Source organism: Microtus ochrogaster, unplaced genomic scaffold (genome assembly GCF_000317375.1).
Source record: "Microtus ochrogaster isolate Prairie Vole_2 unplaced genomic scaffold, MicOch1.0 UNK29, whole genome shotgun sequence".
Taxonomy (NCBI): Eukaryota; Metazoa; Chordata; class Mammalia; order Rodentia; family Cricetidae; genus Microtus; species Microtus ochrogaster.
In genome coordinates this window covers 116,320-129,621 of record NW_004949127.1, presented here as the reverse complement: position 1 = coordinate 129,621, position 13,302 = coordinate 116,320, and the positions used below count along the sequence as shown (strand labels likewise).

General features: G+C 43.0%; 1 protein-coding gene across 2 annotated transcripts in view; it reads right to left on the bottom strand.

Moving 5' to 3' along the window:
- Positions 1-5,093: 5,093 nt before the first annotated feature.
- Positions 5,094-13,302, bottom strand: part of Azin1 (antizyme inhibitor 1) — a 32,397-nt gene continuing 24,188 nt past the window's right edge. For both annotated transcript variants that reach the window (NM_001301793.1, NM_001291634.1), the window contains 6 exons: positions 12,560-12,641; positions 11,566-11,640; positions 10,767-10,929; positions 9,309-9,424; positions 8,596-8,810; positions 5,094-7,485 (listed from right to left, as the gene is read on the bottom strand). In NM_001301793.1, the coding sequence (NP_001288722.1) occupies positions 7,374-7,485; positions 8,596-8,810; positions 9,309-9,424; positions 10,767-10,929; positions 11,566-11,640; positions 12,560-12,641 (763 nt within the window). In that variant the 3' untranslated portion in view covers positions 5,094-7,373. The remainder of the gene's footprint in view (positions 7,486-8,595; positions 8,811-9,308; positions 9,425-10,766; positions 10,930-11,565; positions 11,641-12,559; positions 12,642-13,302) is intronic.

Below are 13,302 nucleotides of genomic sequence, written 5' to 3'. Positions count from 1 at the left end.
CCCTGTTTTATGGCTGGATCCCAAAGCATCTTTGGCCCCATTACATCCTTGTTTGGTGCCAGCTGTTGGCACGAACTTGCCTAGTTACACAACAGGCGCGACGCTAACAACAGATCAATAATCCTAAATCTAGCTTGGTGACCCGGTGGGTTTGCCTGGGATCACACGGGAGCACAGGTGAGTGCTTACTAATAAACCATACTCAGCATGCTTATCATAAGAAGTAGGGCTTGTTATTTTATACAGATACACAAGGAGGCGGTGGGAGCGGTCTCTGTGGGTGAGCGGTTCTTCAGGCTGTAAACATGGCAGGGATGGGATGGGAGGCAGAGGCTACAATGACTACTTTCTGCCCACAGTCAACATATGCACTTGCACCAGGGAAGACTTTACCATCCCCTGAGCCTCACTTGGGGAAGGCTTTGCCATTCCTATGGGGCTGAGGCATGAGTCCTCAGGCCAAACAGTATAGTCCTTCACCAGGGCTTCACAGACTCCCTACAGAGAAAGGTCCACACACACCCCTTTGAGAGGCCCCATTCTTCCCTGTCTTATGCGCCTGGCCTTGTGAGGGCCTTGTGCACAAGCCCAGCTGCTCTCATTTCAAGAGGCCAAAAGCCACGTGGGACATGAAGATCTCTACAGCGAGCACCGCAGTGGCCAAAGGCTGCAATTGCTCACATAGAGGATGAGAAGCAAACACGTCAGGCTTACCAAAGTCATGTGTGGCGCAGTTCCTCCAGATGACGTCATGTGCCGCCCTGGCCATCTCCTAGCCCTCCACTTCAACAGCCTTCACTCCACAATGCCCGAGGCCACACATCTCCCCGGAAACCTGTCCTCTTGCTATCTGTGGAAGTGACTGAGGCCATCAGTCACCAGTCCAGCTACACAAACCAGAGACTACAACCTTTTACTGCCTGCCTCACCTTTCCCACTTAACCCTGAAGCAGTTCCTACTCTACAACTCCCACCTGGTCCCAATGTTAAGAGCCTAGTCAAGCTCACCACTGCCAACGCAGGCAGGCCCCAATGCTGCCCATCCTTCCTTCTACGATGAGGCTGGACAAACCTCTGTGAAATGAGGCTCTCTCTCACATGGACACACACAGCACGTGTGCATGTGTACTCCCCAGACTCAGTCTGCAGAATCACTAGGCAGCTCTGAAACACAGCACACACCCAGTTATCAAAACAATATTGCAACCCCATTTCTCTTAAAACTGGATCTCTGGAAGCCTTTGTGGCGGCTTAACTGGCTCCTGTATTTGAAGACTTGGTCCCCAGTTGGTGGAACTGTTTGGGGAGGATTAGGTAGATGGTGTGACCTTGTTGGAGAAGGTTTGTCACTGGGGGTGAGAGCTCTGAGGTTTCAAAAGCCCACACCATTCCCTGTTAGCTCTCTTTCTGCCTCATGCTTGTGGATCAAAGAGTTCTCAGCTACCTCCTCTTAAATGACACACCTGTCTGCCTCCTGTCATGCTCCCCGCCATGATGGGCTATGGAGTCTGATCCTCTGGAAAGGTGAGTCCCAGATTAAAGGCTTTTATAAAGTGCCTTGGTCATGGCGTTTTGTCACAGCAATGGAGCCGTGTCTACAACAGGCTTGCAGAGCCCTCAATGGTCTGCATGCTGCTTGCAGTCTCTACGCACCACTGTGTTGACTTTCTTGGGTTTTAGCACACTGAGCGTGCTAAATTCACCCTCCGTCCTGCCACTTAAACTGTTTATTCATTCACATCTGTCTGTGCAATTGCCAATTCCCTAGGAAAAGCTCCCGATCAGGTCAGTGGGCCCAGCCTATGTTGCTTTTCAAAGTGGTCGGCCTTATCTGTCTGGTGTAGGATGCCCAGTTCTCCACCTCCCAGCGTTCCAAGTGTGCATCACACCACATGACTTAGGTGGCACTGGATGCTGAGCACGGGGCCTTGCGCATGCTAGTTGAGTACTCTCCCAAGAAGCGAGCTTATCTTTAGTCCCTCTTAAAAACATTTCTTTTTTTTTGGGGGGGGGCAGGGTCCCCTGTTGCCTAGGTTGGCCCTGAAAGACAGTCCCACCTCACTCAGCCTTTCAAAATAGGTTGGGGATGTGGTCCATCAGTATACTTGGCCCAGCACGCATAACCCCTGGGATATTAAGAAGCTGTGTCCTCAAGAACTCTTAAAAAGGTGGTGGATTACAAGAATCTTATCAGAGACTAAGCAGGGAGAAGGTGGCAGTAAGACTGGCAATTTCAGCTGGGCAGTGGTGGCACACACCTTCAATTTCAGCACTCAGGAGGCAGAGGCAGGCAGTTCTCTGTGAGTTTAAGGCCACCTGGTCTACAGAGTTCCAGGACAGGCTCCGAAACTGTCTGGGGGAGTGGGGTGGAGATTGGGCAGTTTCATGAGGAACAGTTGCAAGGGAGTAGGCAGGGCAAATCTGGGGGTGGGAAGGAGGGGTCAGAAGTGGGCTCAGTGTACATATGCCTGTCGGCTCAGCTGTGCCATAGGATGGCTGAAGCCTGGACAACATGGAAGGGATACTCTTAGTTTCTTGAGACAAGGTTTCTTTTCATAGGATACCTTCCCATATTTTTGCTATGGTTCAGCACAGCTCTGAGTTATCAGCAGTATTTTTGGTTAAAGGGAAACCTTTGCTTGCTACTTGGGGTGTGCATTTGGGATAGGATGGGGAAGAGACTGAAATTGTCTTCCTCTTGGCTTCCTGACACTTCACAACATGGAGCCGTACAAATGGAAGGTAGCCAGGCAATAGTGGCACACACCTCCAAGTCCAGCACTTGGGAGGCAGAAGCAGGTGACATGTTAGTATGAGAACCTTAGGAAACAGTGTTACTCTGCCAGCACAGTACCAAACATGGCCTGGGAGCGCCATCTAGTGTGAGTTTCTGCTGCTGCAGTACAGTCTCTCTGCCCCAAGGGCAGTCTATATACTATTTAGAGGTCTCTGTGCATACCTGCTTTTGCATCTAACTTTTGTGGCACAGAGGTGGTGGTGGTGGAGCGGGGCAGTGTTTCTCTATGGAGCCTGGATGTCCTGGAACTTGGAGATCCACCTGCCTCTGCCTCATGAATGCTGGAATCAAGGGTCCGCACGTTTTGTGTACCATTTAAGCCCTGCCCCCTTCCCTTTTTGCTGTGTCTCACTAAGCTAAGACTGGGTTGGAACTGGCCACAGCTCAGGCTGGTCACCTATGTAAGTGCTTACCTAGTTTCACCTTACATGATTTTGAGTTCTGTTCAGTGTGATGAGCCCCATCCTTACATATACACCACACAGCATTAATGAACCCTTCCCTGCTTCCTTTACTATCTATTTCTATATTTAAAAGACTGTGTGTATGTGCCTGTATGGAGTCCGATGTTGGCACAGGGCAGATACACACCTGGACCTTGCTGTTTTAGCTAGGATGGCCAGGCAGGGATCGCCCCCTGGTATCCATTTTTCCTATCCAAATACCTGAGCTGGCTTTCTGGGTCTACAAAGTCAAACACAACTCCTTGGGGGTGTCCTGCCCTCCACAGGTAGGCCACGCCACCTGGACACACACAGTAAACATCCCCTTTAAAAACTGCAGTGACTGAAGCAGTCTGACCCGCAGAGGCAGGCACACAACACACAGCTGGCACTGGCCCGCCATCCGGCAAGCCCATCAGTCAGCTTTCATAGCAGGGGTGCTTTACTGACAGGGACAAGCTTTCAGCCCAACCAACCCTCTTACCCTGCTGGGCTTCGACAATGTTGCCAGATGGCCCATTATCCTCCAGGCAGGCAAAATATAAGGAGGGCTGATAACCAGCAGACTTCACAGCAATGACACATTGTTCACCAATTAATTTGCCAGAGCAGATTTTTTTAGTTTATAAACTATACTTATGCTTCTTTAAAACCCACTCAGATTCTCAATATTTGAGATATCAGAGAAACACCCTCTAACAGGAAAGGTACCAATTACTGCTTCCAGGCCTGAGCCAAGAGTTCAAGGTCAGCCTGGGAAACTTACTGAGATCAGGTGTTTTTGTTTTTAAGGATAAAAAGGCTTGAAATTTAGAGCTGAGAAAATATCCCAGAAACTGGGAAAACAATACCACTCCTTGGCTTAGCTGAACATCGACTGTATGCATCTACTGTTTCTCTGTAGCCTGGGAGTTACGTCAGTCATCACATCACACACAGGCACTGTCTTCTTGTAAATGGGTGGTTCAGTTATACCACAAGCAGGATGCCTTCCAGCCTGGTTTTTACAGTAATTTCTTCAAAGACAACTAGTTCAATCAGAGGAAAACAGCCGTAGTTAAAGCTACTTAGCGTAAGACTTTTAAAACAAACAAGCAAACCAAAATACAAAACACTGGCCTCTAGCAAATGTGGTCCCACCCTGTGGCCCCCCTTGGCAGTGCACACCTTCTGCCAGCCCATCACTCAGGAGGCCAAGGCAGAACTGCTAGGTTTGAAGCTACATAGTGGTTTTTAAGGCCAGATTGGGCTACAGTTTTAATTCCTGGATAGGTTCATCCTCACTACAAAGCTGCACTGCACAAACTCCTGCAGCTCACTAACAGGCTGCCAGACAACTCCTGGCTAGATGGTTTTAGGTAACACTGTAACTTAATGCTAGTTCATCTAATTTAAATACAAGGCCGAAACAAACAGGAAGAGTTAGACTTCTGTCATTTGCAACCATTTGCCAGACAAAGCAAGTATAATCCCCAGTGACCAGGCCCCCTAACTACCCTTAGACCCGCCAGCTCCTGTGCACAGTACTATCCATACAGAGAAGTAAGGTGTCTAGCCTCTGCTGGAAGAGCAAATGCAGAAGCAGGGTTGGAATCAGGCAGGATGAATCCAGTCTACCTCTTTTAGTGCTCGGCCTATTACCTAAACAAAACTGTTTAAACTTAATGTATTCTCTTGGTTTCTCTATCAGGCTACAAAGAAACAAGCAACTAAAGTGCTGATTTTAATTTCAGCAGGTCAACACAGTTTAATAATTATGGTTTCTTAAATCTAAGTTTATACTGAACAGTGAGTGATTCACCTCCCAGTCTAAAAAGGTGGCCCCATGAATACCCAACTCATCAAAACCTTCATTGTGCTAGGCAATTCCAAGATCACTTTACTTTTAATAGATTCTGAAAGAACGTGGGCAATGTACACAAAATTAATTCATAAAATTTCACGTCTATTTCATGATAGAAGCCATCAAAGTAAAGCATGAGGAATAAAAACATTTTATCTGTGTATTCAGAATCACACACAAGTCACCTTTACAGTTCAATTTACTATATATAGAAATCATTTGGGTTTTATATTTTCAATTAAATTTTGAACTGATTACAATATCATATAAAAAAGATTTTACATTAATTATTTGTAAGCATTCCAAATTGAAATACATAGGTTAACTTTAGATTTATGGCAAACAGTCTTCAAATACAATACAAACACTCTTAAGCTTACCTATCACTCACATGTGAGATTTGCAACTTTGGGCTGTTTTACATACAACCGCTCTCCTATGCAGATGGCAAACTGATAGGCCACAAAGCTCAAGCCTATACAGTCAAGCCAAGGACTCAAGCTGCACCATCCTTTCCAAGTTTTGGCATTTCTGGACCACAACAATGCATAATACAAATGAGGTAAGAAACAATTTCCCCTCCTTGTTAGTTCAAAGTTACATGGTAGCTTGGAATTCTGAATAAACCCCTTATTACTCCTTGGAAAAAGTCCAAGGATATGGATGACAATGGACTGGGGTTCTCAGTTCTTTGTATAATTAATAGAACCCATGATATTCAAGTGGGCAATTGTCAAATCAAAAACATTAATTAAGCACCTACTGGTTTGAGATTGAAATTAGAGATTCATGATCAATTTCTTTCCACCTTGAAATCAAGGTGTGAAAACCAGCTATGTAAGGGCATCCCAAACCACCCCTATGTAGCACAGGTGGAATTTTCTGTCCTTGGCACCAAAGTGAAGTCACATTTCCTCTTGGGGACAGGAATTCCACTTGTGAGCACAGAGTGAGGTAAAAGGGACCCTTGTAAGTTGTCTCATTGCTACTGTGATTCTGAGACCTAGGACTAACACACCAGCAGTGAACAGTGTCAGGTTAGTGATGCTAACTCCCTCCCCACCACCAACAAGCTTTAGTACGAAAAGAATTACTAAGCTGAACAAATGGGAAATAACAAACTAAAGGGTTAGGTTCAAACCAATAACAACAACAACAACAAAAATAACCCCAAAACAATAACCCCTCCATTACAAGTGAGAAATTGAAGAAAGTGTGCTTCACCACCCCAAAGCCCTCTGCATTTAAATGTCTGTGCGAAAGGGCCTCAGGATTCTGGAAATAAGACATAGCCCTTCTGTAAGGTTAGGGTCCTGCAGTCCTCTGCAGTCTCATTCCCCTCCCCACCAAGTTTTCAGTGTTTAATAAAATCTTCTCTATCAGCTGAAAGATCTGTAACTTCAAGGTTTACTAAAGTACACTAAGCATCCTATCTGTACAGAAACAACTATCATGACAATTGGTTTATGCAGGACTAACATTTTTTGGTGTTAAATTGTTAAACATCATGCTTGCTGCACATCAACTCTCCATAATCTCAGCTCCACAATGATTTATCAAACACTTTACTTAAATTACTAATTAAATAACTAAAAGTGTATTGAGCTAAACCAAACTTAAATGGGCTATAAAGAAAACCAACCCTTAAAGCAGACCACACACACGACTACTTCAAAACTACCTTTGTAGCTAGCCCCTTTCCCAAAGTTTTAGCCTGAAAAACAGTAAAATCTACACAAAGTTTTATTGCAATCATACAAGGGTTACATTAGGTCAAATACAACAAACACTATGATGCAATTTTACATTTATTAAACTACAGTTCAAAGCACAAATTTACACATTCTAAATACACTAAACGTATCTAATGAAGTCACACTGGTCTTCCACTCACATGTGATATATCTGGGTGAAAGACATCAACTTTACAAGACTTTTTAACAGGAATCCTTATTATAAAACTGTGTACTTGTATGTAAACGATTTGATGGGGAACCCACAATGGGCTTCCATCTCCACTAAGTCATCCATTTTGTTGCATATTTTATTTTAAACGCTTAAGGGGTGGGTCAAACTGGTATGTTTAAATCTGGATACATTATCTAAATCCCTCTTACCCCAATGAATTATAGATGAAAGCTGATTTTGTCTGGTCCCAAATAGCTATTACTATGAATTTGTTTTCAAGATAATTAACAGAATGAAGATTGATTGAATTTTCCCCACACTGGAATGTAGACCAGACAAGCTTAACCTGCGACTTCAGATCTAAAGAAGCGTTAATGCCTGTTTAAGCTTCAGTAGAAAAGCTGTCTTCTTGGCTCAGCTGAATGCAAGAGGGTGCAAAGAAGAAGTTTTTCATCATTGCATCTGAAGTAATTCCAGCATCTTGCATCTCATACCTGTTAAGAAAAATGAAAAAGTTGGGCTTTAAATATTTAGAAAACCACACAACACGTAACAACTAGTCTTCCAGTCCCCCTAAAAGACTATGTTTTTGGACAGGGTAAAGGTGCTTGCCATGTAAGCCTGGTAATAAGTTTAATCTGAAACCCATGTTAGACAGAAAGGGGGTTTGGATGCTGACAGAAATGGAGTCTGAGCCAGGCGATGGTGGCGCACGCCTTTAATCCCAGCACTCGGGAGGCAGAGGCAGGCAGATCTCTGTGAGTTTGAGGCCAGCCTGGTCTACAAGAGTTAGTTCTAGGACAGGCTCTAAAACTACAGCAAAACCCTGTCTCGAAAAACAAAAACAATTAAAAGAAAGAAACGGAGCCTGACCTACACTCTCATGAGGTAGTGCAGCAGATCCAGGCATACATGGACAGACAAGGGGGAGTAGGAGGTGTTTGTGTGCAGGCCAGCCATTATCCTCTGCTGTCTTCAATGGTTCTCTCCCTCATTTTCTTTTATTTTTTGAGACAGAGTTTCATACTGAGCCCCAAACTCAACAACTGGCTAGAATGGCTGTCTAGCCAGCTCCGTGGCTCTATTCATTTCTGCCTCTTTCTTACCCCTCTATTTCCCAACTCAGCTGTTCGAGCCTATGTGGCAGCCATCTCCACAGCCAAGATTTTTCTACTTTTAATGCAAGGGCTGAATACACTATAGCCAGGCGGTGGTGACGGACACCTTTAATCCCAGCACTAGGGAGGCAGAGGCTGGCGGATCTCTGTGAGTTCAAGGCCAGCCTGGTCTACAGAGTGAGTTCCAGGATAGCCAGAGCTGTCTCGAAAAACAAAAACAAAAAAAGAAAAAAAAAAAAAAAGAAAAGAAGGAACTATCACTAGTGATTTAATCCTGGCAGAGGCAACAGTGAGTTCAAGGCCAGCCTAGTGTAAATATCGACAGCCAGGGTTATGTAAGGGACCCTGTCTCAAAGAAAAAGGAAACTATCACCTTTATCTATCACAGTGTGAAATTTCATGAAATGTTCTTCTGAAGGTATTAGCAAATCTAAAATACCACTTCCAATATCCCATCTGTTTTCAGATAAAATAAAATCACCTTACCAATCACTGAATGACATCATATAATAAATAGCTGGCCTTTGAAAATCATTGAAAGCAGATGGTTCGTGGAAAGAATCTGCTCCCATGTTATCAAAGATAAGCCAGTCTCCCACATTCAGCTCAGGAAGAAGACAGCTCTCTACAATCTGATCGAGCTCATCACAGGACGGACCCCAAAGGCTGCTTGTAAACAGAGGCTCATCTTCCTTGTGTTTCTACAGGGAAAGAAAAGTTACCAAATTCTTTCAGGTACTTAATCTTAAGAAAAATAAAAGGCAATTTCAGTTTCTCAGATCTCATATATCTACGGGAGATTGAGGATCAGGCATAAGTCTCAACTGTTACTATGAACTGCACAGTTAGGAAATAAATTGAAGAGATCAGAATATGAATCCTAGAAAAACAGTTCAAAACATATGATAAATATAATAATCAAGATTTAAGGAGGCAGGATTCTTGCCGACTAAATCCAAGACAGGCAAATGAATGAGCTGTACCAATACACTGCACTAAAAAACTTTTTAAAAAATTACAATTTATTTCTTTGTGTAGGATGTGTTTGTGTGCGTGCGTGGTCAGAGGACAACCTGCACCACGGGGGTCCAATGGCTTAATGCCTTACCCACTAGGTCATCTTTGCACGCTAGTTTTTGTATTTTTTTTTTTTTTACACCGCCAAAGACATTTTGGAAAAAACAAACAAACAAACTTGCCTTGTGAACCTCTGGAATGGTATTTAAGTCCTCAGAAAGTTTACTTGCAAAAGAACCATAAACACCATCATTCATGTAATACACGAAGGCTGGCTCATTACTCCCATTTTTTTCGACTGAAATTAAATAGCAAAGAGGAAGGTTAATTTAAACCAAAACGAGTGCACCTTACTCAGCACATAGCAATTTTACTCTCTATACACCAATATCCCTTCCTTGGATTTGAAATTCTACCCTCCAGGAAAATAAACCAGGGAGGGTTCCTTGGAGAAAATGACTGGATATAGTCTTGAGACTGGAAAGACAATGGGCCCAGAATCTAGATGCACCAGAACCGAAAATGTACTAGGTCAATTGCTGGGGTTCATGTCAGCAATCCCAGCATCTCAACACAGGCAAATTCTTAGCTACACAGACTTCCTAGCCAGCCTATGCTCCAAGAGTAAGTTCTGGTTTCTAAATAAATAAAAGCAAAACCCAGATGGCTGGAGAGAGATGGCTCAGCAGCTGAGCGCATATGCTGTTTGCTCTTCCAGAGGACCCAAAATTCAACTCCTATGACCCTTGAAAGGCAGTTCACAACTGACCATGACTCCAGCGTCATCCAGGGGATCCCACACCTCTAGCCTCTTAGGCACACACACATGTGGGTAAAAATCTTAAAACAAACAAATACCACTAAACAAAAGCCAGTCATGTACCTGCCACCAAGCCCAAACATATTAGAACAAACCATTAGCATACGCTTCCTAATGAGACACACAGAATATTCTAAAACTTTGGAATGAAGCCCACACCAAGATGAAGCATCAAAAAAACCAAACCAAACCAAACAGATCTACCCTTCAAAAGTATCAGTAAAGAAATAAAAAAGAGAAAAAGCACATACAAAGCAGTCCTGAACTGAAATCTAACAAAGGCACAAAGACAAAAGAAAAAAAAGAATAATAGTGGGGGCGGGGCTGGAGAGATGGCTCAGAGGTTAAGAGCATTGCCTGCTCTTTATTCTAAAGGTCTTGAGTTCAATTCCCAGCAACCACATGGTGGCTCAGAACCATCTGTAATGGTGTCTGGTGCCCTCTTCTGGCCTGCAGGCATACATGCCGGCAAAATACTGTACACATAACAAATAAATAAATACTTAAAAGCAAAAATAAATAAATAAATAAATAATAGTGGGGAAATCAATTTTTCTATGGACTAAAGATTATTCCATAGTGGAAAAAAAATGGTCTTATTAATGCAAACTATATTCTACAATGACACAAAACAATTTTGTTGGTTTGACTTAAAGATGGATTTAAAGAACACTTTGGCCCTGTATCAAAATACAAGGCAGATTCTCCTTCTGAGACAGGAGGAGTGCACTGGAAATAACAACAAAACACTGGCTTTCAGGGTAAAAATCACATGGTGGAAGTTTTATTTAAAACATCAGATATAAACTTTGTAACTTACCTCCAGAGGAAAGTTTATCATTTTCAACAACTTTCTTAGCAATAATATTAACTGCAAGTGTAAACGCAGAAGACACATAGTAGCTTCCAGGCTCTGAAATTATCTGAATGCCAGATCCTTCCGGGAAGTAAACATCCAGCAGAGGACTGATAACATGATTAACCTATGGGTTTTAAATTACAGGCTTAAATTTCAATACTGGATCACAGAAGTCTAGCTCTTAACCAAGAAAACTAAGCAATTCCAATTGCAGAGCAAGCCTAGCCACTTAGCAGGTATCTTCAATTAGGCAAGCTTTTACATCAGCTTTTCTTGGTAATAATTACAATAGCAATAATTAAATAAAAAACCCCACATCAATTCTAATACTGTGTCTGACTGCTGGTAGAGGAATGAATTTCAATTCAGTTTCCAGACACTGCAGAATAAAGGCAGGAGTGATATGCACCTTGCTACTGCAGTCATGAAGCTGGAAGCTCATGTGACATCTAACACATAAAACACAACTCAAAACATTTTCTGTGGGCTACAGTGTAGCACAGTGGTGGCACACTTGCCTAGCTTGTGAGACTGAATCTGATGTCTAGTACATCATAAATCCAACAAGTAGGAGTCTACTTTGAGATTTGATGGGGTTCACAGAATTCCAGATTTAGAGTAGCTCGGTTACAACAGGCTTTAGGTAATGCTCTTCCAGAGGACCCAAAATTCAACTCCTATGACCCTTGAAAGGCAGAATTTATAAAAATTCTGGTCCATGTACCCACCAATCATGTACAGCCAACCCCAGAAAGTTTACCTCTTCCAGCTGAATTTCAGTTCCTGTGAAGCCTCCACCAATGTCTAGCATGTTCATTGTAAAGCCAAATTCTCCCTAGAGACAAAAAACTTTCATGTTTCCAAATTATAATGCAAACAAATAAAAAATAACAAAAAACCTCTTCTTCCTAGGTAGGTAAATATTTCTGACCTCTACAGCGATACCAATCGCTCCTGCGCTCTGATGGTCGTTTCTCTTTATGGCCGCACACGGATCGTCGTGCCTCAGTCTCCTGGGCACTCAAGCTACCAGCAGATAAACCCTATCCGTATTGCTCCTCATCCTTGCCTGTGCTCGCTTTATTCTTCAATCTTTTGCCCACTTAAACAATATGAAGTACTAATGTGTGGAACCTTTAATCTTTCCATTAATAAAATCAGGAAGCCAGATGTTGTAGTACAACGCTTTTAATTTCAGAAGCAGAGGCAGGCAGATCTCTGAGTTCGAGGCCAGCCTGGTCTACAGAGGACAGCCAGCGAAACCCTGTCTCAACCAAAAATATAGTAAAATTCAAGTATGCAATCCTGAAGAAATGGCTCAATAATTAAGAACACTTGTCATTATTTTAGAGAACCTGGGTTCAGTTCCCAGCTTAAAGCATCCTTAACACTAGTTCCAGGAGCTCCAACACCCTGTGTTCTGACCTCCATAGGCACCAGGCATGAACATGGTGCACATATATACATACAAGCAACATAAAACCTAAAAATTTTTTAAAAAAATCATGTGAGCTGGGTGGTGGTGGCACTCCCAGCACTCGGGAGGCGGAGCAGTAGATCTCTGAGAGTTCAAAGCCAGCCTAGTCTACAGAGCTAGTTCCAGCACAGGCTCCAAAACTACAGAGAAACCCTGTCTTGAAAAAAAAAAAAATCATGTGTATGCTGTACTAATTTTAAACAGTAACTAATTCATACTGATTGAAAATGATTCTGAAATAACACCCTGGTTTAAAGATAATAATTTGAGAACTTACAGCCATGTCAAACACACACCGAGCATCAGAGAGAGCATGTACATATACTTGATATTCTTTGCAAGCACTTGAAACATGGAATCTGAAAGAAAAAAGGTAGCCATTTAAAGCAGCGTGGCTCTGAAGCAGTTCCTGCAATCCCTTTCAGTTATCACTAGGTAATGACACTGCTGAGCACATTTCATCTTTACCAAGTATCTGATACCAGAGACTCTAAGTACCCCATGCTATGACACTGTTTGGACAATATTATTTATATTATTTGTCTACAAGCAAAAGCATATTCTAACGAGTCAAGCATCACTCAGTGACCGCTGGCTAGCTGTTTTTGTTTGCTTTAATCTGACACAAACTAGAGTTACCCAGGAAAGGAGAAACTCAAGTGAGGAACTGCCTCCACCAGACTGGCATCCACTGCCTCTGGGTACAGTTGTAAGCCCACTATGAATAATGACACTTCTATGGATAGTATAAGGCAGGCTGAGCAAGTCAAGGAGAGTGAGCCTGGTCTCTGCTTCAGTTCCTGTATCCAGGTTCCTACCTTAAGTTCCTATCTTGGCTTTCCCTGATGGACGTGTATGGCAACCGTTTTCTCCAAGTTTTTATTATAGCAACAGAATGCTAACACAGAACAATCATACTTTGCTGTGGAATAAATAATCCTTTTGAGCACCGGACAGAAATCTCAAGGTCCAAATCAGGAGCAGAAGGAGGGGGAGCACGAGCAAGGAACTCAGGACCGC